Below are 26,623 nucleotides of genomic sequence, written 5' to 3' on the forward strand. Positions count from 1 at the left end.
TAGGTTTTATATCTTTATTCAGAGGTGATTCCACTATAGAATAAAGCCCTTTTAGCATTATAAAATCCAATGTTTTGAATTTTTTTTTTTTTGCTCAGCAATACAGTTGCATTTTACAACTTTTATAATCCTGAAGAGATTCTCTTATTTGGAGTTTTTCATGCATTCAGGTATTTAGCATGATGTCTGATGTGGTCAGTAATAAAGGTTGCAATGAAGTAGTAGCTATGATCATAACCCTAGAAGATAAAGAGATGATAAGACATTTATCTACCATTCAGAAACATCAATATTAGGAACATTAAATATATCTCTAAGGTCATTTAATTTGCTTACAAATAGTCATAACATTAAGGAAGTATGAGGAAGGTTTATAATAAAATCAAGGTTGTCATACTTGTACTTTAACATTTTCACTGTACATTAAAAGAGCAGCAAAAATACGAAGGAAAACTAAACATTCTGCCTAGCTTCTAAACATAGCCTAACTTCTAAATGCTGCCATTAATATGTAAAGAGTGGAAGTAACACATTAATTAAATATGCAGAGTAGACATGTCATATCAACACTGTCGAGTGCATTAAATATGCAGAGTAGACATTGTCATATCAACCAAGATGAAAAGAATCAGGATTTAGAGACCTTAGAAACATGGGCAAGACATTTCAATTCACAAATGCAGCACATCAGTAAGACAGTGACTATTAAAACACAAAATAAGCACACAAACAATATAGAAAAATAACACAAAAATGCCCAAATGTTCTATCATTGTTGGGAAGTCAAACACAGCCATCATAAATCGTGTTAACAATTCCTCCTACACAGTAAAAGCATGTTGTATCTTTATTTGAGGAGAAATATGTCATTAAGCCCTGACATCCCTTAGCAATATATCAAATTAGGTAAAAAGTCAGTAAACCTTTGGAAAACTACCATAAAACAGAGAAAAATGTAATGTGCTAAGCAGTTAAGTTGAAAGAGATTTCTATCTATCCAATCATTTAAAACCATTGTTGTAGGTAAATGGAGAAATAATCCCTTTCTGGTGACTCTGACACCTCTTCTGAATATAAGAAAAAATAGTCTTCCAAAAAAAAATAATTACAATAAGGTATTAATGAATTTTCATTCTTTTTTTGTTGTTGTTCAACTTTGAAGTTCAGGAGTACATGTGCTGGATATGCAGTTACATAAGTAAATGTGTGCCATGGTGGTTTGCTGCTCAGATCAAGCCATCACGTAGGTATTAAGCCGAGCATCCATTAGCTATTCTTTCTGATGCTTTCCCCAACTCCCACCGCCCTTTGGCAGGCCCCAGTGTGTGTTGTTGCCCTCCATATATCCATGTTTTCTCATCATTCAGCTCCTGCTTATAAGTGAGAGCATGTGGTGTTTGGTCTTTTTTTTTTGAGATGGAGTCTCGCTCTGTCACTCATGCTGGAGTGCATGATCTTGGCTCACTGCAACCTCCACATCCTGGGTTCAAGCAATTCTCCTGCCTCAGCCTACTGAGTAGCTGGGACTAAAGGTGCATGCCACCATGCCCAGCTAATTTTTTGTATTTTTAGTAGAGATGGGGTTTCACCATGTTAGCCAGGATGGTCTCGATCTCCTGACCTTGTGATCCGCCCACCTTAGCCTCCCAAAGTGCTGGGATTATAGGCGTGAGCCACCGCACCTGGCCTGGTGTTTGGTTTTCTATTCCTGCATTAGTTTGTTGAGGATAATGGCTTCCAACTCCATCCATGTCCCTGCAAAGGACATGATCTCATTCCTTTTTATGGCTGTACAGTATTCCATGGTGTATATGTACCACATTTTCTTTATTTAGTCTATCACTGATGGGTACTTGGGTTGATTCCATGTCTTTGCTATTGAATAGTATTAAATAGTACTGCAGTGAACATATGTGTGCATGTATCTTTGTAACAGAATGATTTATATTCCTTTGGGTATACACCTAGTAATAGGATTGCTGGGTCAAATGGCATTTCTGCCTCTAGGTCTGAGGAATCACCACACTATCTTCTACAATGGTTAAACTAATTTACACTCCAGGTGGGAAGAACTTTCTAAGGGTATCAAACACCAGATAATTTATCCCTATCTGCAATTAAAATACAAGGTTGAATAAACCGAAAGAAATGAAAGTCTAACAAAGATTTTTTTTTCCCATTTTGAACTAGTGAATGGTCACTGATGGGAAAAGATGGGAATTTTTCTAAGCACCTAAGAAATAAAAATAGAGCTAATAAAAATATCACTGACGCTTCAGAGAACAAGGAAATCCCCAAGGTTTTGATGAATCAGTAAATGTTCTCAATCTCTCCCTTCCAGAGAGGTATTAAATGTTTATCTTGGAAACAGCTGTTAATAAAAAGTTCTAGTTTAAGATCAAGGTAACTTAAGTCTTCTAAAGCAATCTGTCTTCGATCATGGAAGTGAATGTGACAGGAATGTTGTCAAGATTAAAGCTGAGCCTCGGAATTACTTGGTGTCATGTCTCTCAATGATTAGACTAGTCCCAGCTGGCTAGTTAAATTTAGAGCTAAATTACAGTTTCCTATATAAAGAAATAAATGTAAAGAAAAGCATTTTCCATCCATATAATTATTGAATTGTTAAGAAGTTAAACAGGCCTGGAGTTTTAGGCCACCAAACCTGTAAAATGTACCAAGTATTATCTGCCATTTTTCACAGATCAAAAGATGGATCTGATAGAAAATGGGTACAGATGCAGGGAAACAGATACCTCAAAAGACTTGTGTGACCAAGTTCCAATGTGACTGAGTATGCCATATTTTTATCCTTAGTTTCTTGTGTGTTAAGAGCCATCAGACACATATGAATAGCCATCATTATTATTAGAGAAGTCCCAAGGTAAACCCAGGAATATATTGCAAGATAAGACAAGACATCTAAAATCCAAAACAAATGACCATAAGTTCCATAATGATAAAGATTCACCTATATGAGAAAGAAGAAAATGCCTGCCATTGAGGACCCAATAATTTTTTAAAATGTCAACGAAAAGGCAATACAATACATTTGAACTATTGGTATCCTGCTGAAGTTATACAATTCGAGCTAACTGTATCATCCCTGACTAGGGTTTCTATTTATCAGTCTTATTAAATGGGGATGGCTTCTTTAATTAAATTCTTTGATGAATGAGTTGGTATGATATGTTAAGCAGCTTGTGCAAATGCCTATGTTTAGTGACACTTGAAGGGGCCTTTTCGCCTCTACCTCACACTTTAAATGGAAAATCCTTGGTAGCAAAACACTGACTCTTGGAGTATAAAAATAAATGAACCCGTTTCATTCTTTCATTCTTCACTCAGCTCTCAAAAAGGGAGCAGTGCTCCAGCAGCTATGATGGATGTTTATCCTAACAGGCAGTGTTTTCTTATATATTTTCCAGACCCAATTAGAAAAGCTTGGATAAGAATCCCCAGGTTATTAAATCTCCTCAGTGTATAAGGAGGAAGACTTTGCACTGTATTCATTTAACAAGTACTGAGAGTCTCTGTGCTAGATACCTATGCTAAATAAGCATGGGATACAGAGATGAATGAGAGATCTCTATATTTCTGGGATTCTCTGCCATGTTCTTACTCTTCTCTAGCAGGCAGATGCAGAGGCTAAAACAGCCTCTCAATCTTCAAAAAGGTCCTGAGGCTTAAGGAGGTAGTACAGCCTCTCCTTCTATTCCACAAAAAGAGAATACTATTTCTGGAAACTTCTTCACAGTATTAGGTCACTAAATTTTTTTTTTTCACTGTGTAACTCCAATAACTAAAGATAAGACATACTAGGCCCTTCTTTTTCAGACTAAGATTTGATCTCTGTACACTAGATATCAGAATTCTGCTACCTAGTATTTTTTTTCAACTTAGATTCCCTGAAGCCAAAATAGAAAAAGAAAAAATTATATAAAATAATAACCAAATAAATATCCCTGATGCACTAACCCCTCTCTCTAAAAAATTTTTTATGACATTCGACAGAGTATAAATATAAATTGTGAGCATTTAAGACCATTAAAAAGAGATAAAGGAATGAAGTTGGGTAAATCATGTGCATGATTGTAATTATTTTCTTTATTCCTTCTCATTTATTTATATATATCCCCTATTATTTTCAGCTTATTTTTCACAGCTTCTATCCCACAAGGAAATACAGTTATACTATACTTGTAATCAAATGATAAAGCAGGTGATAAAACTCTCAGACCCAGGGTAATCTTGGGTCAAAGCTGGTGAGAAAATCTGAAAGCAGACTCTCTGGAGCCACTACTTAGGCATGTTCATTCAGTTGTTGATTCAATTACAACAAACCTAAACGAAATCTGCTTCAAGCTATGTAGTTCAATCTTAACCTGACCATGCTGGAAGTAAAGTGAATAGAAAATTGCACCTGAGCTCAAGATTGTGACTCTGGTGCTTTGAATACTTTTTTACTTTTTTAGAAGAATTGAATGGTTTGTCTTGACTCCTCATTAAGTATAGCCAACTATGTGTTCTAGTTGCTTGGGATACAGGCATTTTAGAAACAAATAAGTGGACTTATTTTTCCCTCCAAGAATGTCATAATGTTCTAACTGTGCTGTTTTTATAACAAACTTGAGAGATTTTCAGACTTTGTTGGCAGGCAGAATCGTTGTAGAAACAACAGAAATTTTGGGCACAGTCTTTGGGGAAGCAAATGAGGTATCCAACATGGGTAGTGCCAAGAAATTAAGGTCATTTGGAAAAAACATGGTTTGGTACGCACTTACAGCTATAGTTACTGCAGTTAAACGTATTACTATATTTATAGTCAAATTGGTATTTGGATTTCTCAAGGCTGATTGTTGACCTAAAATTTAATTGTGATGGTAAATGTTCAAATAAATCTAAAACAAAATTCTATTACTCAAGGATGGACACTAAGAGACAAAAAGTATATAATGTATTAGTTTTTGACATTTTCGCACTATATACATACATATATATATACACATACATAGACATACATATATACATACATATATATACACATACATATATGTATATGTATATATATAGTTCACATGTGCAAAATATCCCTGAAAACAGGAAGACTGCTCAGATCTTCTGCAAAAGTTACATAGGCAGCAAGCTATGCACAATTTCTCCTTGTGCTAGCTCTAATTCCATTCCTTTGCTCCTCAGGAGCACATCATGCCGTCTGAAAATGGCTTGATAAATGACAGGAGGTCAGTATTTGCAGTTAAATGGCCTTAGTTCCAGTTCTGGTTCCACCACTTACTAGCTATGTGACCTTAGATAAGTAGGTTACTTCTCTGAGCCTGTCTCCTCATTTGTAAAACAGATGGATAGGAAAGAAATGATATCTCATTTGGTGGTGTAAGAATTAACAATGAGTAAATGCTGTGAAAGCATTTTACAAACTAATGTACCACATTACACACTGATCTAGATTTGAACATTTACCATCATAATTATATTTTAGATCAATGTGCCTGACACATTATCCTTAAACATGGATAAAAATTTATTTAAAAATCATGACCATGTATAATTTTCTGTGCTCATTTTTCACTCTAAAATATTTTAAATTATATTCTGAAGCTTATGAATTTTTCTTAAAAATAAAAGCAGAACTTCCTTAATTAGGACTATGGTAGCATATATAGAGTTAGGTGAGTAGTGGACGGTCAAAAGTATTTTAGTTAAAAAAAACTTGCAAGCCCATTGGGATTCAGTAATTATTCTTAAACAACTAGAAATATCAAGTAGCACAATGAATAGATTAGTATGCAAGTCAGATAATATAAAGCACATGTGTGATAAATAATACTTAACTTCTGAGGCTAAAAGATATATATAAAATAAGGAATAATTGAGGTAGAAGTTTGTCCTTTTTATTCTACTGCAGCAAAGGTACATGTGTAAAGAAAGAAGTATCCGCTAATGTTGAAGATTAATCATCATTCAAGCATAAAAAATCTTATTTACTGGTTTGATGGAAAACAATATTTTTCACTGCCAAAAGCTTTCCTATTTCTATCAAATTTAGTGTTAGATATAATTAATTTTATAGGCAGGTTTTCACTTCAAGTGTCTGAATATAATTAAAAACTTACTAGAAGTAGCATTTTATATTCTAAAATAAAGTTAAGAAAATACCACAGAATCCTAATTTTTCATAGTTACCTTATCTAGATCAAGCTAAAGTTTCCTAATACTTGCCTCTTGTAATCGAAAAACAACGGGGATTTTCTTTTCTGTACAGGCAGCTATGAAGTTATCAGGGAGTAACTGTCCATCTAAAAGAAACTGGTCATCTTTCCCTTGATCAATTAGTATGTCCAGCTGAGATCCTGGATAGGATTTCACAAGATGGGTAGCATCATAAGCCTGTAAAAAGAGAAGTAACATTGAAAAATAAATTCAAAGATACTCGTCAGGATATACTATACTAGTACCAAACAGAAATTTAAAGTTATTTGAGCTCTTAGGCTGATTAAATCAGAAATATGCTTTTAAGTTGGTTCAAAATCTGACTTGCCAGGCTTTTATTTACAAGGTCTTCGGAATTCTATTTTCTAATAATAGTCTCTTCCCTACTTTCAAGCAGTCCTAGACTAGTGGCAAGAATCTCACATCTCAGGCATTCTTAACAAAATGGCCTTTTTCCTTCCAAACCTTTAATATTCTTAATCTCCTCTTGACTCCAGCAAGAACATGATATTTTTTCCTTTGTAACTCCTTCCACAAATTGGAAATTAGAAGCTTCTTCTAACTCCACGATCTTTTTCCAAATATTCTCTATTTCAGATAATCTTTTTTTTTTATGTCTCTTCTTTACGGCTCTAATTCCAGACATAAACACATTCAGCCTTCCTTTTTGCTGTTGAACAGCACCAAACCTCTGCTATCTACCTAAGCTTTCAGAAAGACCTGGTATGAATAATCTGAATCATATCAACATCATCTCAAATTTATTATCTGAGGAGCTGCCACTAGTTACAATTTTATGTTTTATCATCCACCTTGAACTATACTTAATTATTCATACATATTCATTAACCACAACTTTTATACATTGACCAAGACAAACGACCACGAAAAGATTTGTCCTCTAACTATCCTGCTTTTGAAGATTCTATTTCCTTTCATCTTAGAGTGGGAGAGGACCTCCTATAAAGTCTGACTAGTTCTAAATTCTATGATTTCATAATTCTACATGGTTTCCTGATTTCAATCGTAAATTAAATAATACCCTAAATACAACATAATTAAGACAGTAAAATCTACTGTCACTTGGAGAAAAGTACGTATCTAGATGCCTTTTTAGGTTACCTGTACCTCTACCTCTCACCTTCACCCTCCAATTAGTTGGTCTTTTACCCAATTCTTCTATTAGACCATAAGCCCCTGGTGGATGTGAAAGGGTCACCATTTTCGTGACAAAACAGCTCAGAACTTAGCATAGACTTTGCACCAATGAAGACTCAATGATGAAGACCTGATGTACATGCAATGTCAGTTCTCAAAGGACCTAATCCTAAATCATTTCCAGCATTCTTCAAACACAATAAAAATTCAAGCCTAAACAAAACTGCAATCTACTTACTAAAGGATGAACCCTTTAACTAGTTAGAATTTCAGTAATCATCCTTAAATAAAATTTGTTAGAATTTCAATAATCATCCTTAAATAAAATAGGGGTTCATGTAGGAATGACCCCTGAACACAGAACTATACTTTAAATACTTTAAGACAAAGAAGTTGCATTTTTTACCCATTCAAGTATTTTCTGCTTGTTAACAATGCACATCATGATGAGTTCATTTGCAAAGTATTCAAACTCTTGGTGGAGTTTGTAAATGGCCTATTTCTGCACAAGAGTAAAATGGCTCTCAGGAAAAAGGGTCATTTTTATTTCCACTTGAAAGCACCTACTTGCATGCTTGAAAAAGCCATCTTGCTGTGGGAATAGTCACATAAATATACATAACAGAATATCTATTTTTAAAGACTCATGTCTGGAATTTAAAATCGAGATCTGAAATGCTAAATTTTGAAAACAAATACACAAAGTAATTTAAAAAGCCAGGCTTCTTTGCTTCTATTACACAACTGAGCATATAGTTAATAAGAGGCAAGTCTAAATTTAGTAACACAGGTTGAACATCCCTAATCCGAAAATCCAAAATCAGAAATGCTCCAAAATCTGAAACATTTTGAGTACCCACATGACGCTTAAAGGTCATGCTCCAAGGAAATACCCATTGTAGCATTTTGAATTTTTAGATGAGGGATGCTCAACCTGTAATATATGGTATTTTTAGATTAGGGATGCCCAACCTGTAATATGTGGTATTTTTTGGTTATGTTAATTTAGAAGTGATGTTAATTTAGAAGTAAAAATATAAATTAACCATTAGTAGAAAAAAAAATAGCCCTAGAATATCTGCCGTGATTCAATACAATTAGAAAGTAGGATTTTTTGTTGAGATATATATATATTAATATTGATATATAATATATAGATATATATCTCATATATATCGATATATGTATATCGATATATAATATCTATCTATCTATATACATATCTTTTGCTAATTTGTCTCAGCTCTAGAGCCCTAACATGAGCAGTGTAGGAATATATGTCCAACCTTTTAAACAAACTTGAAACTTCAGAATGAGTATTAAGACAGCCATTCAGTACCTACCTTCCATTTACTTTGATCTGTTCCCAAATATCCACTAAAGGCTTTTTTGCCCCAGGGACAGAGTACAGGGTTGCAAATTGGAGCAAATGCTGACACAGACTTTAGAAACAAAAGAAATTTAAAAACAAGTTATATTTTGCTAAATTAAATATGAATAGATATTTGCAACTTACTTAAAAATATAAAAGTTACCTGCAACTTGCTTAAAAATTCTGACTTGCCATGAAAACCCTGTGAACAATTTTCCTTTTGATATATTACTGGCTTAGATTGCAGGCCTTTCCATAATACATCTTTTGTGTATTCTATTAAGAGAGCTAATAAATATAGTTGCTAAAATAATGCAAAACAATACATTGCAATTTAATTATGATACAAACAGAAGTCTATGTTCAGCGTTTCTGCTTTTTTAGCACTGAAAATTAATCCATAGTAATATAAAACAGTTCATGTTTACCTTAGTGAACATGTTACTAAATCTGACACGATTTCTCTTAAACAGTACCAACAAAGCAGTGAGCAATGCATTTCAATATGACAGAATTTTTAATACAACTCTGTGTTCTATACAATGTTCTTTTTCACTGGATGAGATGCAGAGATGGGATCTCTCAACTTCAGAGTACTCATCAATGTAAATGTTTAGTGGTATCTACTAGCTTTTTTAAAGGACAAAAAAATCAACTAAGTTTGCTTTTCTACCTCAGACATGATAAATAGACTGCCTTAAAAAATGGAAATAAAAGTGCTTGCTTAGAAAGCCCACTGTCATGCCATGAATTAGTAAAACTTGATAATAAAGCGTACCAAAAACAAAATATTTGATGCCACAGCAAGAAACTGCTATGAGAAATATTTTCATTTCTCAGTAGCACACCTAAAATAATCAAGAAGTTCTTCCTAGAGGAGGAAATGAATTAAACCAATCTTAAGGGCGTGAACAGCCCTGTAAATTTAAAGGCAGAAGAAATTTTAAGATGCTAGTTGCTTTAATACTTCCTTATTCAACTCTTGTAACATGCTGTTCTGCACAGTATGACATACTACGTATGGTAGTTACTCAAATTTGACTCTGGGAAAGGCTGAGAGTGATGTTTTTTAATCAAGCTGCATTTCAATTTTCATTAGAGGCATTAAGAACACAATTCTTAAGCTTCTACAAATCATATCTTTTACCTCAGAAAATCAAAGTCAACTTTACAAAGACATTCCTGGTAAGAATATAAATGATAGATCCTGCTACTATAACATTAATCAGTAATAATAACCTTTAGGGAAAAAAAGTGTGTTCAAGACTATAGTTGGAATAAAAACAATTAAAGGAGAAGCTACATTTTATAATACTTCTAGTAGGCCAATAAGAAAGCACTCTTGCTGAATTCCTATGCGTCTAATTCTGCAGCATATACTCTATGGTTAAATTAAATACCCACCTGTCAAATATCCCAAAGTTCTCAACACTAGAAAAGTTGAGTCCCAATACTAACAATATTGTAATTTTACTCTTTGAAGGTTCCTAATATTATGTTATTCAAGAGAAATATTTATCACTAGAAGTTTAGATAATCTTACTTTGTATTTTCCAGGATTTTTCAAAGCACAGATCAGAGCTCCATGACCTCCCATGGAGTGGCCAAAAATAGACATCCTTTGGGGATCCACTGGAAAATTGGCATTTATGAGTTGGGGAAGCTAGAAAAAATTTAATAGTGTGACAAAAGATATCAAAGAAAATAAGTTCAGACATTTCAAAGTTATATAAAATAATTATACAATCAATACTGCCAAATCATAGTCTTACAATGGTTTGAACTAGTAACAATGAAAACAAAACAAAACTAAATCCTCAGGCAGACCATGGTTATTAATATATCCCTGGGAAATATATGGTACAGACTTCTTAGAAAACACTTTAGGAAGGTGATGCAGAAAGAACCTTCAAAATGTTCTTAAGTTTTGACCTAGTAATTTCACTTTTTGGAATATATTCTAAGGAAAAGTCCTTAGGGAGAAAACATTATGCACAAAGATAATCAATGCAGTAATATTTATTACGGTAAAAATATATACAAAACCATAAGTATCCTATAAGAGGAAAAAGTAAATTATGGCATATGACAGAATTATTATTACATTGTCATATTAAATATTAAATATTATTAATATTATTAATTTATTATTGAAATTATTAAAATTATTAAATTATTATTAAATTAAATTTATTAAAATTAGAATAACAATAGAAAATATTTTTATATATAACTTAAAAAGAAGAACAAAATAAAAAATTTAGAATTATGTGAAAACTAGTCATAGAAACAGTCCGGAATATACCAAAACATAAGTGTTTTGGGGGGTAACAGAATTATGGGTAATTAAAAACTTACACTATTGTTTCTAAGTTTTTATGATATACATATTAACAATGAAGATCATATAAAATTCAGAAAATGCATAAGCAGCATACAAATATTATTAATAGAAGTAATGCTTTACCACTTATGTTTTCTAACTAAGCCTTGGCTTATCACTATAAAATACATCCAAATGAACCAGCTGCCAGGCAAATTAAAGGTTTTTTTCATACACCATTTTCTTGGTTATTCTGGGTAGTATAAACAGGTCTCAATATAATGATTAAATTCTTTAATTGTACTTAGTGTTAATTTAAATTGCAGTAAATAGATCTATAGTACTAGCAAACCTTGGAATTTTTACTAATAACTTTTATACCCTAGTTTAAAATCCTCAGGATTGTAAGGACTTTGTGTTCAAAATCAAACTCTTGGCAGTCATCAGTTAATAATTACAATACAAATTAAATTACCTCCTCTGTGACATAAGAGTACATTCTGTAGTTGGTTTTCCAAGGATCTTCAGTGGCATCAACATAAAATCCAGCACCAGTGCCAAAGTCCCAGCTCTCATCTTCTCCTTTAATATTGCAGCCACCTATCAAGAAACAATCTTGTGGTTTCATCTGCTCTGTAGTAATGGCCCATGTTTAACAACACACTTTCAGATGAATCTGCAAGTCCATTTGCATGGGAACTGTTCACCAAATGTTGTGAGCTCTCTGCCTTTTGTAGCACATGATAGGATTATACTTCCTGCTCCTCTTGCCCTTGAATGGGGCCATGTGACTCGTTCTGGCCAATGAGGTAAAAAATGACCTTCCAAGCTGGAGTATTCAGCTGCCAAGGTAAGATACACTAACTTTCTTTGTTCATGAAGTTTCTTATGTACTCTGAACATATGCTTCCTTACTCTGGTTTACCTGTCAAAAGGACTTGTATCTTCTTTTTATCTTTCAGAAATGTGTTGTGATCCCTTCCCTGATGAACCTCTCTCACTACCAGCACTTTTTAAATTCTCTTTACACAGGAGTGGGGAGGCAGATGCTTGTGCTCAACTTACTATCTTGAACTGAAAATGTTTTCTAATACGCTTTCCATCACATTTTCCTATCTATCTAACCTCCACTGGAATTTTCTTATGTTTCTTTTTAACTTGTTACATTTTATTTTATATACTTGCATGTGGTTAAAAAGCCAACCACTGGGATTTTGAATAGAATTACAGTAACACGTAGAGTAATTTGAAGACATGACCTTGTCATAAGATTCATTTTATCCATCTAGAAATACAGCATTTTCCCATTTATTAAAGTCTTCATTTATGATAACAAAATTTTACAGTTTCCTTTTTATATATCTTTCTATTTTTGTATTTTATATTTTTGCTATTATTTTAAATTAAATCTGTTGTTATATTTCTAACCAGATATGCCTTGTTTTTGTATAATATGGCCTGTGAAAGGAAATATACTACTTGCCAGGCCAGCCATGTAACTTCCCTAGTTTTACTGCCATTTAAATTCCATTTCCTGAAACTTCTAGAGTCATAAAACAAGTTTTAACTGTCTGATGCATCGAGTCTCATGTATTTGATATTTTCATTTCTCTAATGTAAATATTCAAATCATTTATATTAAAACTAATACTTGTTTTAACTGTATGGCTGATGTTAACAGAGATGAAAAAAGATGTATTATCATGCAACAAGACAGTATACCTCCGGAATAGAAAAATAATTTCCTATGCATTACACATTAGTATTTTGACAGTAGTGCCAATATGATATATGAATTGAGTTGCTCAATCTCTGCTTTGAAGTATCTTAATCTGTACAATGGGAATAGCAAAACTATCGTCTTTATAAGGGCCATGTCATGAGTAAAATTCAATGAGGAAAATGTACAGCACGGTATTTTGGAGTCATGATGCCACTTGAAAGGTTAATAGAGATAACAGCAAAAATATAAAATGAATTGTATAATGTATATATCATACCACTTACACCAGTCTTAAAGATTTAGATTTTTACAAAGGATATCTAGACCACAAACACTTACGAGGGCTGGTATCTGGAGCAATGACAACAAGACCATGTTCTGAAGCAGACTGATGATAACCAGATTTTGATATAAAATTTTGTTCTGTGCAAGTTAAACCTGAAGATAAAAAATATTGTTATTGGGCACACATGGACATGAAGATGTGCACCATTAATACGGGGGACTATTAGAGCAGGGGGAGAGGGAGATGGACAAGGGCTGAAAAACTACCAATTAGGTACTATGTTCACTACCTGGGTGATGGTATCTTTCATACCCCAAACCTCCATGTCATGCAATATGCTCATATAACAAACCTGCACGTGTACCCCTTTAATCTAAAATAAAAGTTGAAATTATTAAAAATAAATTATCTCATGCTATATTGTGAATGGTTTATAAGCTTTAAACTTTTTATAATACAGGAAAACAAGTTCACTTGGTATTGTTAAAATATTTTTTTGCTTTAGAAATAATTTTGAGTAAGACATTAAAATTCACTTTTTCACAAAATTTATAATAGTATTAACCTAAGAACTGTGTTAGGTTAAGTGATCCCATAACTATCCTTTTAAAATCACTACTAAAGTTTCAATTACTAAAATCCTTTGGACCAGGAGTGTTTGGGAATTCAGAAATTTTCAAACTGTAGAGTGACAATATGCTGCATAAGCCCAATATTAAAACAACCCCAGTGAAGTGTTTATCAAATATGCTAATTAAACATTGCACTATTTCTGCACCAAAACATATTCACAGTAAATAAGCAAATACTATGGTCTTCATAATACAAATAATTTTTTTACATACAGATAGTTCTCAGCAACAAAATTGAGCTTAATCATCTTTGTATTCTTCACTGAACTAAAAAGAGAGTAATGGTGACCACATGCCATCCTTAAATTGAGTTTTAGCCTCAGTTTTTAGAAGTTTCTGTTATTTTTCCTAGCTCCATGCTTTTCAGTCATATGATAGAGGAGATGATTTAATGCTTTTACTATAGGTATCTAATACTACAATGATGTGAGAATGGTGAGGAATGAACTAGCAATTGATTTTATTGATCATTTCACCAGTTGAGAGAGATTTGGTTTGTTTATACTTTTTGGCTATTATAATAGTGTGCTATGAACATTCATGTGCAAGTTTTTGTATGGACATGTTTTCAATTCTATTGGGTACACAGCTAATAAAGGGCTGTTTCAATGGTCACCTTCACTTGGGAAAGATACATCACTATACATGAACTATCTTTTAAGATTTCAGTTTGGCTGTTTTGATTTCAGCTAATTTCTCTATTTTAGCAATATAATAATTGTGTAATCTTTCTGTCATTGTTTTCCTTAGACTTGCTGGGAAGTAAACCTTCTGAAATTTTTTTGTCACCATTTCTCACGTGCACTGGTCAGGCAATCTTACCTTTACTCAGAAAATCAAGCCTTAATTTCCAAGGTCTATCTGTTCTTCAGCATCTCACTAAGGAAACTGTCCTGTCATTTGACGTAAACAAACAAAAATTCTGTATTTTATACTTGTAAAGCTCAGATATGTCTTGCTAGATTCAATTTTAGTTAGAACTTAGGGCCCTATTATTAGAGTACCTATGACACAATGCCTCAGGGCTTCTGGTTATTATTATTTAGCCAAGAGATATGACTATAGTACCCCTCACCAGAAACAAAATGCAAAAACAACAGGAGAAAAAACTAAATACAGCTCTGGACTGTGAGTCAGAAAACTTGTTTAACTCCACATTACTGTGTGACCCTGGACAATATTTAGCTTCTCTGGGCCTCATTTTCTTTCTAGGGATTACATGATTTCTAAGATCATTTTTAGCTATACAATATTATATTTTCTAAGACAATTAAATAACTAATTTTGTTGCTCTTGCTTTTGGCAATACCTAATGCTCTTCTAGCAAAATCAGTGCTCTTCATTCAGTCACAGAAATGTTTTCGTGAGTTAAAGTCAGATATGCACTTAATCTTTACCCTTTAAGATGAAATATTTATTCTCATTTTCAAAGACTGGTATTTGGGACTTGTCCTTGATGAAACACACATGAGGGAGGATTTGTTAAAGTTACAGGAACCAATTTGAAGGAAACAAAATTAAAATAGTACTCTGTAACACAATTTAGTTGCTAGGATTCTCTCCTTATAATGTTTGCTTCCAAAGATGAAGTACCAACGTCTTGTGAAAGAAAAGTTAGCATAGAGGTTTCAAAACTGCAGGTGTCAAAATCTTACTCTTCACAATCTATTCTACAGTAGTTAATATGAAACACTGATTAAGAGAAGCCTTAGCGTTCTTTTGTGACTTTCCAGATTGTTGTCAGAGAAGCTCTATGGAGTCCAATTAAAATATTTTAGAGAACACTGTAAGTTATTTGACTTCTTACAATAGCTGGTTTCTAATTAGAATATCTTGGTGTACTGATTTCACCTAATATTGTTTTAATGGACTAGTAAAGTCTCTATAAACTCCAGAAATGCTTGGGTAGATACAAATTAAGTAAATAAGTTTTCTAAGCCCTTGCTATTAAGTACAGAACTTTACATTCTCTGCTAAATTACTTGGTCTATTAGAAAACTATATGAAATAAATATAATTCAGTAGGTCTGAAATTATTCTGAGGATAAAGTAACAGAGTAGACTATGACAGGTCCTTAGTCTTTCATAAATGGCTGAAAAAGCCTACCAAGTTAAAATAAAAGGGTAAGATAAGCCAGTTAAAAAGAAAATAGAAATGACTTTATAAAACTCAAACGCATAATACTTACCTGAGAGCCAATACAGTGCAGGGCACTTTCCTGTTTCTGCCTTTGATGGTAAGTAGACAGCAAATTTCATTTTGCAGTTCAGTTCAACACTAGTTTTAACAAAAACAACAACAAAATATTAATGCCCCTCATTAATAAATACAGAAACAAAATAATTATGCACTATATAAAAAGTAAGATATACAGTAAAGGTCCAAAATAAGTTATTTAATGTTCAAAATAAGTGGTTCCACCAACATTTAAGGAATATACTTTTCCCTTAAAGAAAGAATGTGGTCAATTTAGCATACTGATCTAAAACAACCTGAGCCTATACTTTGCATGGCACTGTCATTCTGGGCAAAATAAGTGAAAAAATAAATGTAATTCATTGTGGCACTTATTAAAAAATAGTTTTTGTTTCTTAAGAAATGTATGAAATAACAAATCATCTTTCATAAAAAAATGAATTCTTGAGATCTTACATATTTGTTCATGGGCACTAAAATGCAACACATCCTTAATTCGCTCTTTCATCACTAATATTTTATCACAATCACTATTAATGCAACTAGAAAAGACAATTTTGATTAAAACCACAGGCATTTTTCCAGTAAACAGTAATTCATGCAACAATGATCTCTCATGGGTTTATTTAAAACATCATATAAATGGAAGTAAACTCTTACTACTTCAGAGTAAACACCTATCTTTTTATCAAAGTTATATAAGTACATATAAAGTAAACTGTAACTGTAAATAGTAAATACTTCCACAAACTTTGTTATGAAAAACTAAATATATATAAAAACTAAATATATAAAAAACTCTCCAACCTTCTCATTTTCCATGTTCCAGAGATAATTAATTTACCTCTTTTAGTTGATTTTTCTGGTATTTATGTCCCTATCTACATAATATGACTTTATTACTGCTTCTAGATTTTTCAGTTTTTAGTTATTATCTGTTGGCTTCCCATTATAGAAGGATTTTAGTTAACTTTCACCTCCCTGTCTTTGCTCTCTGCATGCCCCTACATTTCTCTTTCCACTATGTATCACATATAATTTTGGTTAATGAATATTAGGAAGTTATAAATGCTATTCAGAGATGAGCCATGTAGTATATTAGAATTACTTTCCTTTTTCTTTCAGTTTTTTTTTGTTTTCATTGAGCTAGTAATTCTCTCCTTTTTGTTACTGGTTGTCCTTCCTTGTTAGGAATAGACTCCCACAAAGGCCCCATCATGAGAAGTTTTCTGTATGCTCCTTTCTATTCTCTGCATATTGGTGATTTTCTTTTTCCACATTATTCTAAGCAACTTTTCTTGTTGATGACTGACGGCACAAAAAATTTCTGACATTTGTTTTTAGGTTTTCAGCTTTTGTTAGGGAAGTTGAAACATTTACTTTCATTATAACACCATATCAAATCCATATTCAGTGCAGGGATATCTGTAATCAATACGTAAAATCAAGAGAACATAATCTTATTACAGAATGGTTGGTGCCTTAAGACCTTTCTTGCCCACTTAAACATTTGTTAAGAGGGTATATTTCATGTTAAGTGTTGTTATTACAATAATATTTTTAAAAGAAGACCTTTCTCAAGCAATTGTGGAATAAATCAGGTCTAAAGCATGTTCAACACTGGTATGATTAACACTTATGTAAAAGCAAAAAAAAAAAAAAAACAGGATTATCAAGTAATCTTCTGAAACCTCTGTCCCTATCATGTCATTAAAATGTTGCTCAATTACCAAAAGAATACAATCTCATGCACAGATATTTGTGTGGTCACTCTGTATGTATCACTAATTCAATACCAAACTCCCCCAACCCTGATTGGTTTCATAAATTTCCTCTCTAATACAGTCAGTTCTATCAATTTCATCTACATTTAAAAAACCTCTTCAGACCAGTACTGCCGAACAGAACTTTCTACAGTGATATTAATAAAAATGTTCTGTATATGTATTGTCCAGTACAACAGCTTCTGGTCATGTGACTACTGAGCACCTGAAATGTGGCTAGTGGAACTGAAGTTTTATTAATTAGCTAATTTGATGTAAATGGCTGCATGTAATTACTGGCTACCATCTCCAATTTTTGACCTGCTGCTTTCTAGTTGCTGCCTTAATATGGTCCCACTCATCTGGAAACTCTTTCTCCTCTGATCTGTTTTCTTGGATCTTATGCCTTCAGCTATCTTGCTTTAGTCCCTCATTTTGGTGAAGCATATTATTCAGTTGCTTCCAAAAGTGCATGGGAAATACACTTTGAGACCTTTCATATATGAAAACATCTTCATTCTACTCTCACTTGACAATATGATTGGACATAGAAGTTATCCTTCAGAATCCTGAAAGCGCTGCTGCTCTGCCTTCTTGGTTCTAGTAATACCGTTGAGCTGACCTAAACCTTTGAAAATTCTTAATCTACTTTCTCTTTTTCTCAATGTTTGAGAATTTTCTTTGTTCCCAAAACTCTAAAACTTTACTATGTTGTTGGTGTAGATCTATTTTCATCCATTGTACTAGACAACTTTTTAAATCTGGCAACTTCAGTTCTGGAAATTCTTGAATTATTTATTATTTATATCTATACCTCTATTTCTGTTCTATTTTCCAAAATTCCTAATTTTTAATGTCGGATTTTTGGACTAGTCCTCTAACTTTGTTGTCCTTTCTGATTTATCACTTTTATCTTATTTTACTTTCTAGAATGTTCAACTAACCCTTCTATTGAGTTTTGTCATTTCTACTATCAAAATTTAAATGTCTGGGCTTTTTTGTAGTTGAGGATTTTTTCATTTTATGTTTTTTGAGACAGAGTTTCGCCCTTGTCACCCAGGCTGGAGTGCAGTGGTGCCATCTTAGCTCACTGCAACCTCTGCCTTCCAGGTTCAAGCAATTCTCCTGCCTCAGCCTCCTAAGTAGCTGGGATTACAGGTGTGCATCACCATGCCTGGCTAATTTTTGTGTGTGTATATATATATATATATATATATATATAATTTTTTTTTTTTTTTTTCTTAGAGACAGGGTTTCACCATGTTGGCCAGGTTGGTCTCGAACTCCTGACCTCAGGTGATCTGCCTGCCTTGGCCTCCCAAAGTGTTAGGATTACAGGTGTGAGTCACCACACCTGGCCACGTACTTGAATATTTTTAATAGCATCCTATGAAGTCAGAGGTCAATATCTTTTATGCCTTTGATATGAAGAGCAGTTCATATCAAATTAAAGACTTTATACAAATGTCTAGTGATCTTTAGCTGTCCACTCCTATTTAAGAGAGAAACACTAAAAATCTAGTTGAAAGCACTGTGCCTACAGGTGGAGTTGTCAATCATTGCTTTACTGTAAGGTCTGGTTAGGTTACTCTGTTGGCAAATCTCAGTATCTTGAAATCTCTTCCTTTGGGCTACTCAAACTCCCCACAAAGAAATTCTTCTAAAGGATATAAGACTAAGTCCCCAAATTTTGAAAGCTAGTGGAAGAAACTCAGTGTGCAAACTTTTGCTTAATCTATTTGCAGTATCACAATCCCACTAATTGTGTCTGGTATTCCCCAGTACAAACTGTTTACTTTCTCTAGAGAACTTACCTCCAATCTTTCCCAGAGTTAGGAAGAGGCAGTGCATAAAGCTGGGACACTCTCAGATCTATCTCCTTTTAAAAACAGACTTTCAATTAATCTTCTTTTTTTCTAAGCTCAACTTTTATCCTTATTTTCAGGGGTCCCTGGTGCCTCCAATTACTATGGCTTTAAATAAATTGTGTCATTTCTCAGCTTTTTCTTGCTGATGTTTAGAATGTAGCTTTCTAGGTTTTACTAAGTCAGGTAGTACCTCTCCATTTGTATTCCTGCTTCTAAAATGTTATTCTTAGCTCCTGTCTCCTGCTTCTTTATGCCTTTATAGGTATATGTATGTGTGCGTGTGTGTTTAATCTCTTTACTTAATGCCACGTTAGTCAGAGTTTTGGAGGCAGCAGAAGCAAATGCATGTGTTTAGTGTGCCATCTTTCTCAAAAAGTCCAGGTGTTTTTCCTACACTTAGAGATCCTCAAAGAAAATGTTTTCAGAATTTTTACTAGCAACATAAGCATTTTCATAAAGTTTCAGAAGAGCATCAAGTCAAAGCTTGAAGATATTCTCTGTTAAGGCTCTACCTCACACAATCATATCCACAGCTAATTAACTCTGGTAAAATTGTCAAATAGATAACCATAGAAAGAGAGTAAGCAAGTTTAAAAGTAAAATGAGGTACTATAATATCTAGAAAAAGATTTGTTTTAAAATAGAACAAAATAATCCAACAGAATGAGAGGTATCTAAAATTATATCTTCTTAATAGTTACCTGTCATGTTCAAAAACTTTCTGCAATCCCCCAAAGCACTTGTTGCTGGAAATCTGCTTCAATGCCATTCTTCTCCTATTAGTAAAGAGTAATCTCATTAATTTCCAGAGAATTAGTTCCTGAAAAACTTGAAACAAAACTAATTGCCTTCAGATAAATTATCTGAATATACAACTATTTTCTACTTAGAATTTTTTTTCACATTTTTCTCCGGTAAATAATATTAAGAAACTGATTAACTCTCATACATGCATTTACACTTGTTACTCACTTTTAAAAGCTTTCATACTTTGGTATATCATTACTAATTTATTAACAGGTTTTTTCGTTGTGGTGGACTGCCCCAAATTATTTTTATAAGAGGCAGAAAATACATGTTACCAATTAATTACCTTAGTGTAGAAGATTAAAAATTGTTAATAGTCTGCCTATCAACTGCAACAAAGTAGTCAAGGAATTGGTATGACTGATTATAATTGATTTTAAAATGGAAGAAAGATGTGATAATGATTTTGGTAATAATAATATGTAACATTACTGAACACTTATGGTGTGATACACATTTTTCTAGATACTAAACCAGATCCAATTACTCATCCCAAGAATTTTTAAGAGAAAGTGATATGAAACTTTAAGATCAACATTTATTTCTCCTTTTAAAACAAACCAATAAGTAAAACATAAGCCTGTTAACTTCTTTTCTGTCCAACAAATCTTTTAAGTTTTCATGTAAAAATAATTTTAAACTTACACGTAAAATGACATATTTTATTGCTTTTAATGATAAATACAGGAAAAAAGTTGGAAAACCATCTTTATCATAAATGCCTATTAAGCAAAGGGAAACCACACTGATTCTGACATGTACCTCTCAAAGAAAGATTCCCTTCCCATTCCTAGAAACACTGTATTAGACTATAAGGCAGTAAGTCCTACATATTGAAGAAAAAGCTTTAGATATCAGGAACAAGTATTACCACCCTGGTGATCTTCTCAGAGAAATGCACTACTACGTGCTAATCAGCTGGAGCTTTAGGATTACTCTTTCAAAGATATATAACAATAATCTTAAAAAGCTAATTTTGGGAATGTCTTTATAAAATACTTTAAAAAATCAGTTTCAATCTTATCTCTAATTTCTTCAATAAACCCAAATAGTTTTATTTTGGAAGACTGAGATTTGAACCCAGAAGTCTGACATCAGAGGCCCTACTCTTAACTGCTATGCTGTCCTGACTCTCTAGAGGTTCTTTACTCATTTTTTAAGACACTTTAAGATAACTGATTCTATAGAATTATGATATTACAACTGTTCACAAATAAATTACCATCTGCTCAGTTTTATGCTTTTAATCTATAAAAGATTAATTCTTAAACAATAAACTCCTATGAGATGTTATTAGTTACTGAATATTAACTTTAGCTACTGTTAACAATCCTATCTTAAATAATGAACTTACAGAGACACTAATTTTAATATATTAATACATATATATGAGACCAACAAATAAAATTTATTTGCTCCCTTATTCCACAAGGAAACCAGATTTTCTTAAACTTACGACTATATCCACTTTGCAAAAGATGGGGTACACTGAGCACGTATCTGGTACATAGGAGTCTGTATCTTTGCTATTTGTCTATTTTAATAAACCTCAAGTTGTCAGTTTTTTCTGCTCTTAAAATTCAAAATCAAATGCTTTTCATTTGGCCAGAAGAAACAAGGTTAAAACACTTTTTAAAAGTTGGTAGAATATTTTTTAAGAAACAAAGCTTTTAAAGTATTTTTTCTACCCACCCATTTTAGAAACTATCTGTAATTACAAATCAAAAAAATATGTTAGGCTTAACAAGAAATATGACATAAACTAAGAACTAGATATGACATACTGTGATATACTATGATATCTGATACATTATAATAGGTGGTTATATTTTTCAATAGAATTTTTCTATGTGAAAAATAGCACGTTTTAAAACAAGCTATTAGTGGTATTTTCATTCAATGTTCAGAGTAACATATAAACAATAAAACAAGTTTACCTGTCCAACTGCTGATTGCTTTCTGCTTGTACCAAATGGTAGACGATTCTGAAAAAAAGACCAACGGTTTACAAATGGGATATACTTTTCACAGCAAAGGTTATACAGAGCTTTTATATGCATATGCATTCTCAATAGAGATATTTTCTTCTTTTGAGGTAGGTGACTGTACACCCTGATGGGATACCACATCACCACTTAATTACCTTAATTGCCCATAATCTAATTATTTGCCACAGGCCACCTTAATACCTATTTTGCCATAAAGCTTGTTGGTACTTGGTCAAAACCATCTGCTGAAGTAAAAGTACTATGAAAGTTTTTTATCTTTTTAAATCAGTAAACAAAGTTTTCAAGTGTAATTTCGAAGCAAGAGATGTAGTCAACTCCTGAGTGAAGAAAATAAGAGTAGGGACTAGGTAAGTAGAGGAAGATGGATCTATCTGGCTCAGTTGTAAGTCAAACTTGTAACATGGGGAGAAAGAAGGGAAGAGATGAGGACTGAAGGACTACTACTAGGGTGACTAGAAAGGATGTGTAAGAAAAGTGGGCTTATGAACGATGAAGTGACTGATATTCAGTAAGAAAAATATATATGGAAACTTACATAGTATATATCATGTCACTTGTCTGGTAGATTTCATTTAGGCTCTAGAACAAATATATATTTAGGTTCTAGAACAGATTTTGTGGGAGAAATAGGGTGACAGAGTAGGGTGGAATACCAAAAAACCAAACAACACCCTTCCTCCTTCCCCTCCAAAAAACAAACAACAACCACAACAACAAAAACAGGAAAACAATTTCACAGTGCCAGTGGGAGTTACACAATTTTTCCCAAATGTTAGTGAACATCAACATTCTTTGGAGAAGAAAGGGTCTCTCAGTGCATAATACATCCATTCCCCTAAAGGTCAAACCTTACTGTTCTTCCCTTTATTTTTTATTTTTATTTTTTGGAGATAGGGTCTTGGCTGTGTGGCCCAGGTTGTAGTACAGTTGCATAATCATGACTCAGTGTAACCTAGAACTCTAAGCTTCAAGTGATCTACTACCTCAGCCTCCTGAGCAGCTAGGACTACAGGTGTGTACCACACCGGAATATTTTTTTTTTAAATTTTTTGTAGAGACAGGGCCCTTACTTATTAAAGTTAAATGTCACCCACCTCCAGAAATCTGAGTTCTATTTTTATCCTTCTTCCCCTGTCTCAAGTTTTCCATAAATCTCTACATGTGTTTTTTTGTTCCCATTCTCTCAGATTCCTTGGATTTAATGTTTCTTCATTTCCAGGATGTCCTATTCCACTGGCTCTTAACCTAGACAGGTGTTCCCAAAACCAACAATCTACAGTTCCAATAACTGGCTGTTGACCACCACTGTGTTGTTCAAATCCTCTTCTCAGTGAAAACTCAGGATCTGGCTTCTTCCCTTTCACTCTGTCTCCTCCCACCTCCCTTTTCTTTTTTCTTCACACTCTCTTTCCCTAAACCTCATTCCCTAAATTTCAACTACATTTTCTGGGTGAAATAATCTAAATCTGCATCTCTATAACCAATCTTTTTCAAGCATTAGTACCCATAATGAAATTTCTTGCTGGACCCTTCTACCAAGACATGTCACCAGCTATTAAAACTTACCACACCTAAAATTAAGCTGCTGCATCTCACCTTCAAACCATTCCTCTTTTCATTGCCTCCCTTTTTCAGACTCATGCCTGTCTTGCCTAATCTACATTTGAGATGCCTCAAAGTTACCTTCTTTTTGAATTCCCACTGCCATCACCCTAATTATATATAAGAAATTAAAACTTAGCCTCTTCCTTTCTTTCTAATACATCCCACTACGAACAATCCTGCATGAAAGTCTAGGGTTTTAATCCACTTAATTTACTGGTCAAGGGATCCCTACCAACAGCTCATCTGCAACCTAATACGGCCTACGTGGAATTGTTAGTCATTTTTATTTAGTATTTTAAAAACTGTGATAAAAACACATACATAGTATTTACTATCTTAACCATTCCTAAGTGTGTATTTCAGTAGTGTTAAGTATCCATTAGTCATATGTAAAAACACAGTTCTCCAGCTCACAATAATGAGCAGATGAGAACTGCCTGATTACCCCCCTGGCTGCTGCAGGTGGAGACTACTAATCCCTTTCGCTGTTAGGCCAGTCGCTGAGAACCAGAAAGTCACTGAAATGGAAGACCATGTTAATTGTACAATTTTCTTCAAGTTTAATGCCATTAAAATTTCATAAAATTAAAATCATGCAGGATCACTGAAAAAAATATAAGAATGAATAAAACTCCATATAAACTTCAGTCACACTCTACCTGTGTGCAAACATAGTCTTTTTTTCTTTTCTTTTCTTTCTTTTTTTTTTTTTTTTTTTTTTTTTTTTTGAGACAGGGTCAAACTCTGTGGCCCAGATTGGAGTGCAGTGGCCTGATCTCGGCTCACTGCAATCATCTCGGCCCCCGGGCTCAGGTGATCCTCCCGCCTCAGCCTCTGGAGTAGTTGGGACCACAGGTGGCACCACCATGCCCAGGTAATTTTTCGTAGAGGAGGTTTTGCCATGTTGCCTAGGCTGGGTCTCTTTTCCTTCATAAAAATTCACATGGCTTGCCTAGGTAAGGATTTCTATTAAACTCCGGGGAAAAATTTTTTAAAAAAATATAGCATCTATAAACGCCAAACACCTTCACATGGCTCTAAATATGGTCTATAATTTGGTCCCACATTATTTTTCTGGTCTCACTCCCTATTATGGTAGTTAAACTCAACTATGCATAATTCTAGGATGGCCTGGATGTTGCTAATGGGTGGCTTTACTCAATGCCACGGTACAATGGTTTCAGAGCAGGTTCTGGGGCCAGACCCTCCGGGTTCAAACCCTGACTTCACCACTTATTACTACATGACACTGGGCAAGCTAATCTATGCCTCATTTGCCCATCTGCAAAATGAGGATACAGTAATATATATCAATTTGATAGGGTTGCTCTGGGAATTAAATGAGTTAATTCACGTAGTGCTTAGAATGCTGCTTCTACCACACACACAAACATGAGCTATTCTTTTTCCTGCAACCTGAATGCCCCCTCCTTCCAGGTGCGCTCAATCCCATTTCCCTGATGACCCCCTCAGAAATGACTTCCAGTCCCCCACAGCGCTCTGAGAGCATTTTACGACCCGAACAGATTTTGTCAAACTCCAAAGACACGTGCTCCCCTCGGCACCATCAGGTGAGTGCTCCTGACCGCGCCATTGGCTCGTGCCCCGACGCGGACGCTGCCTAGAGCAGCAGGTCCACACTCCCCCGAACCGGGCGCCGGCGGGCGCTAGTAACGCGTTGAGGCCAGCTCCCTCCTTAAAATGCGTACACATCTACTTCACATTTTCGCGCGGTGGCTGCGGGTCTAGGAAAGTCTTTCTGAACAGGAAAAAGCTGTACAAATGTAGCGGGCAGTAGGTAAACGGGCGCTCGCCCCGGGTTACACTAGGTTAGAGGCTCAGGGAAGGAAAAGGGATTAGAGGCGAGGCTCCGCGTCACGGGAAAAGGTCCTTGGCCTCCTGTCATGGATGGTGGCGCTCAAGGCCCAGGGTCGCCGTCTCTGCGCTCGTGCCTGCGGATATCTGCACCGCAGGACTCGGCGTCCGCCCCGATCACGCCTAGCCGTGCCGCAGCCGCAGGAGGGCTGACAACGTCCAGGCCTCCACCCGAACCCAGTCTTACCTACGGTGGCGGAGTGACCAGAAGAACCGGGCCGAAGTAAAAGGCGGGGCTCAAGATGGCCGCCGGGGTCTCGCCTCAGCCCCGCCCATATGGTGCCCCGCCCCTCCGGTCCCACTCACTCTCGCTTTTAACTCCGAGAACCCGCTCTTCTCCAGTTCAGTTTCCATGGCCCCGCCGCCTTTGCTCACTGCACTTCCCGGCAGCCTCCGCGTGGGCGCCCCCTCCAACTCCTGCCTTCGCCCGCGTTTCTACTCTGTGTGGTTACTAGGACCAACGAGGAGGGCGTTAGGTTAGTCCCTGTCACCTTGTCGGGGATCAGTCTGCTGTGCGTGCTCAGACTCTTCCCAGAGCCAGCAGCAAGAACCCGAGGCATTAATAAACTTGAGGTGTAGCTTCGCTTAACTCGTGCAGAGGGTTTCCGTGTCACTTATGTAGAAACTAGGGCCTAATTTCAACTCCCCCAACTCCTCTGTCCCAAGACTATCCACGTCACCTACTTGGTAGCTGGAGTTAAACAAGAAACCTTTGAAATCTCCAGTGGCCGACACGCAGTGGGAACTCCATCAGTTTCCTGTTTTCTCCCTTCT

General features: G+C 34.7%; 1 protein-coding gene across 2 annotated transcripts; it reads right to left on the bottom strand.

Moving 5' to 3' along the window:
• On the bottom strand, positions 1 to 26,237 carry ESD (esterase D). Of its 2 annotated transcripts, none has more exons than XM_034936709.2 (10): positions 26,156 to 26,237; positions 22,298 to 22,345; positions 20,255 to 20,329; positions 15,915 to 16,003; positions 13,147 to 13,245; positions 11,560 to 11,684; positions 10,305 to 10,424; positions 8,733 to 8,831; positions 6,241 to 6,408; positions 1 to 239 (listed from the first exon to the last, which is right to left on the bottom strand). In XM_034936709.2, exons 3-10 carry the CDS (start codon positions 20,320 to 20,322, stop codon positions 159 to 161), a joined length of 849 nt encoding a protein of 282 aa, XP_034792600.1. In that variant the 5' UTR covers positions 20,323 to 20,329; positions 22,298 to 22,345; positions 26,156 to 26,237; the 3' UTR covers positions 1 to 158. The 2 variants fall into 2 exon arrangements, with proteins under 2 accessions (XP_034792600.1, XP_003811461.1); XM_003811413.5 differs by having other exon boundaries at positions 26,037 to 26,172.
• Between the last annotated feature and the right edge of the window lie 386 nt (positions 26,238 to 26,623).

Source organism: Pan paniscus, chromosome 14 (genome assembly GCF_029289425.2).
Source record: "Pan paniscus chromosome 14, NHGRI_mPanPan1-v2.0_pri, whole genome shotgun sequence".
NCBI classification, from domain to species: domain Eukaryota; kingdom Metazoa; phylum Chordata; class Mammalia; order Primates; family Hominidae; genus Pan; species Pan paniscus.

Bases quoted from the DNA above. Each gene is read 5' to 3' on its own strand.
- ESD (XM_034936709.2), bottom strand. From the start codon at position 20,322: ATGGCATTGAAGCAGATTTCCAGCAACAAGTGCTTTGGGGGATTGCAG. The intron at 13,246-15,914 runs GTAAGTATTATG...TTTTATCTTCAG, and splicing joins TGCACTGTATTGGCTCTCAG to GTTTAACTTGCACAGAACAA. The intron at 6,409-8,732 runs GTAGGTACTGAA...CTCTTTTTACAG, and splicing joins CAGATCAAAGTAAATGGAAG to GCTTATGATGCTACCCATCT.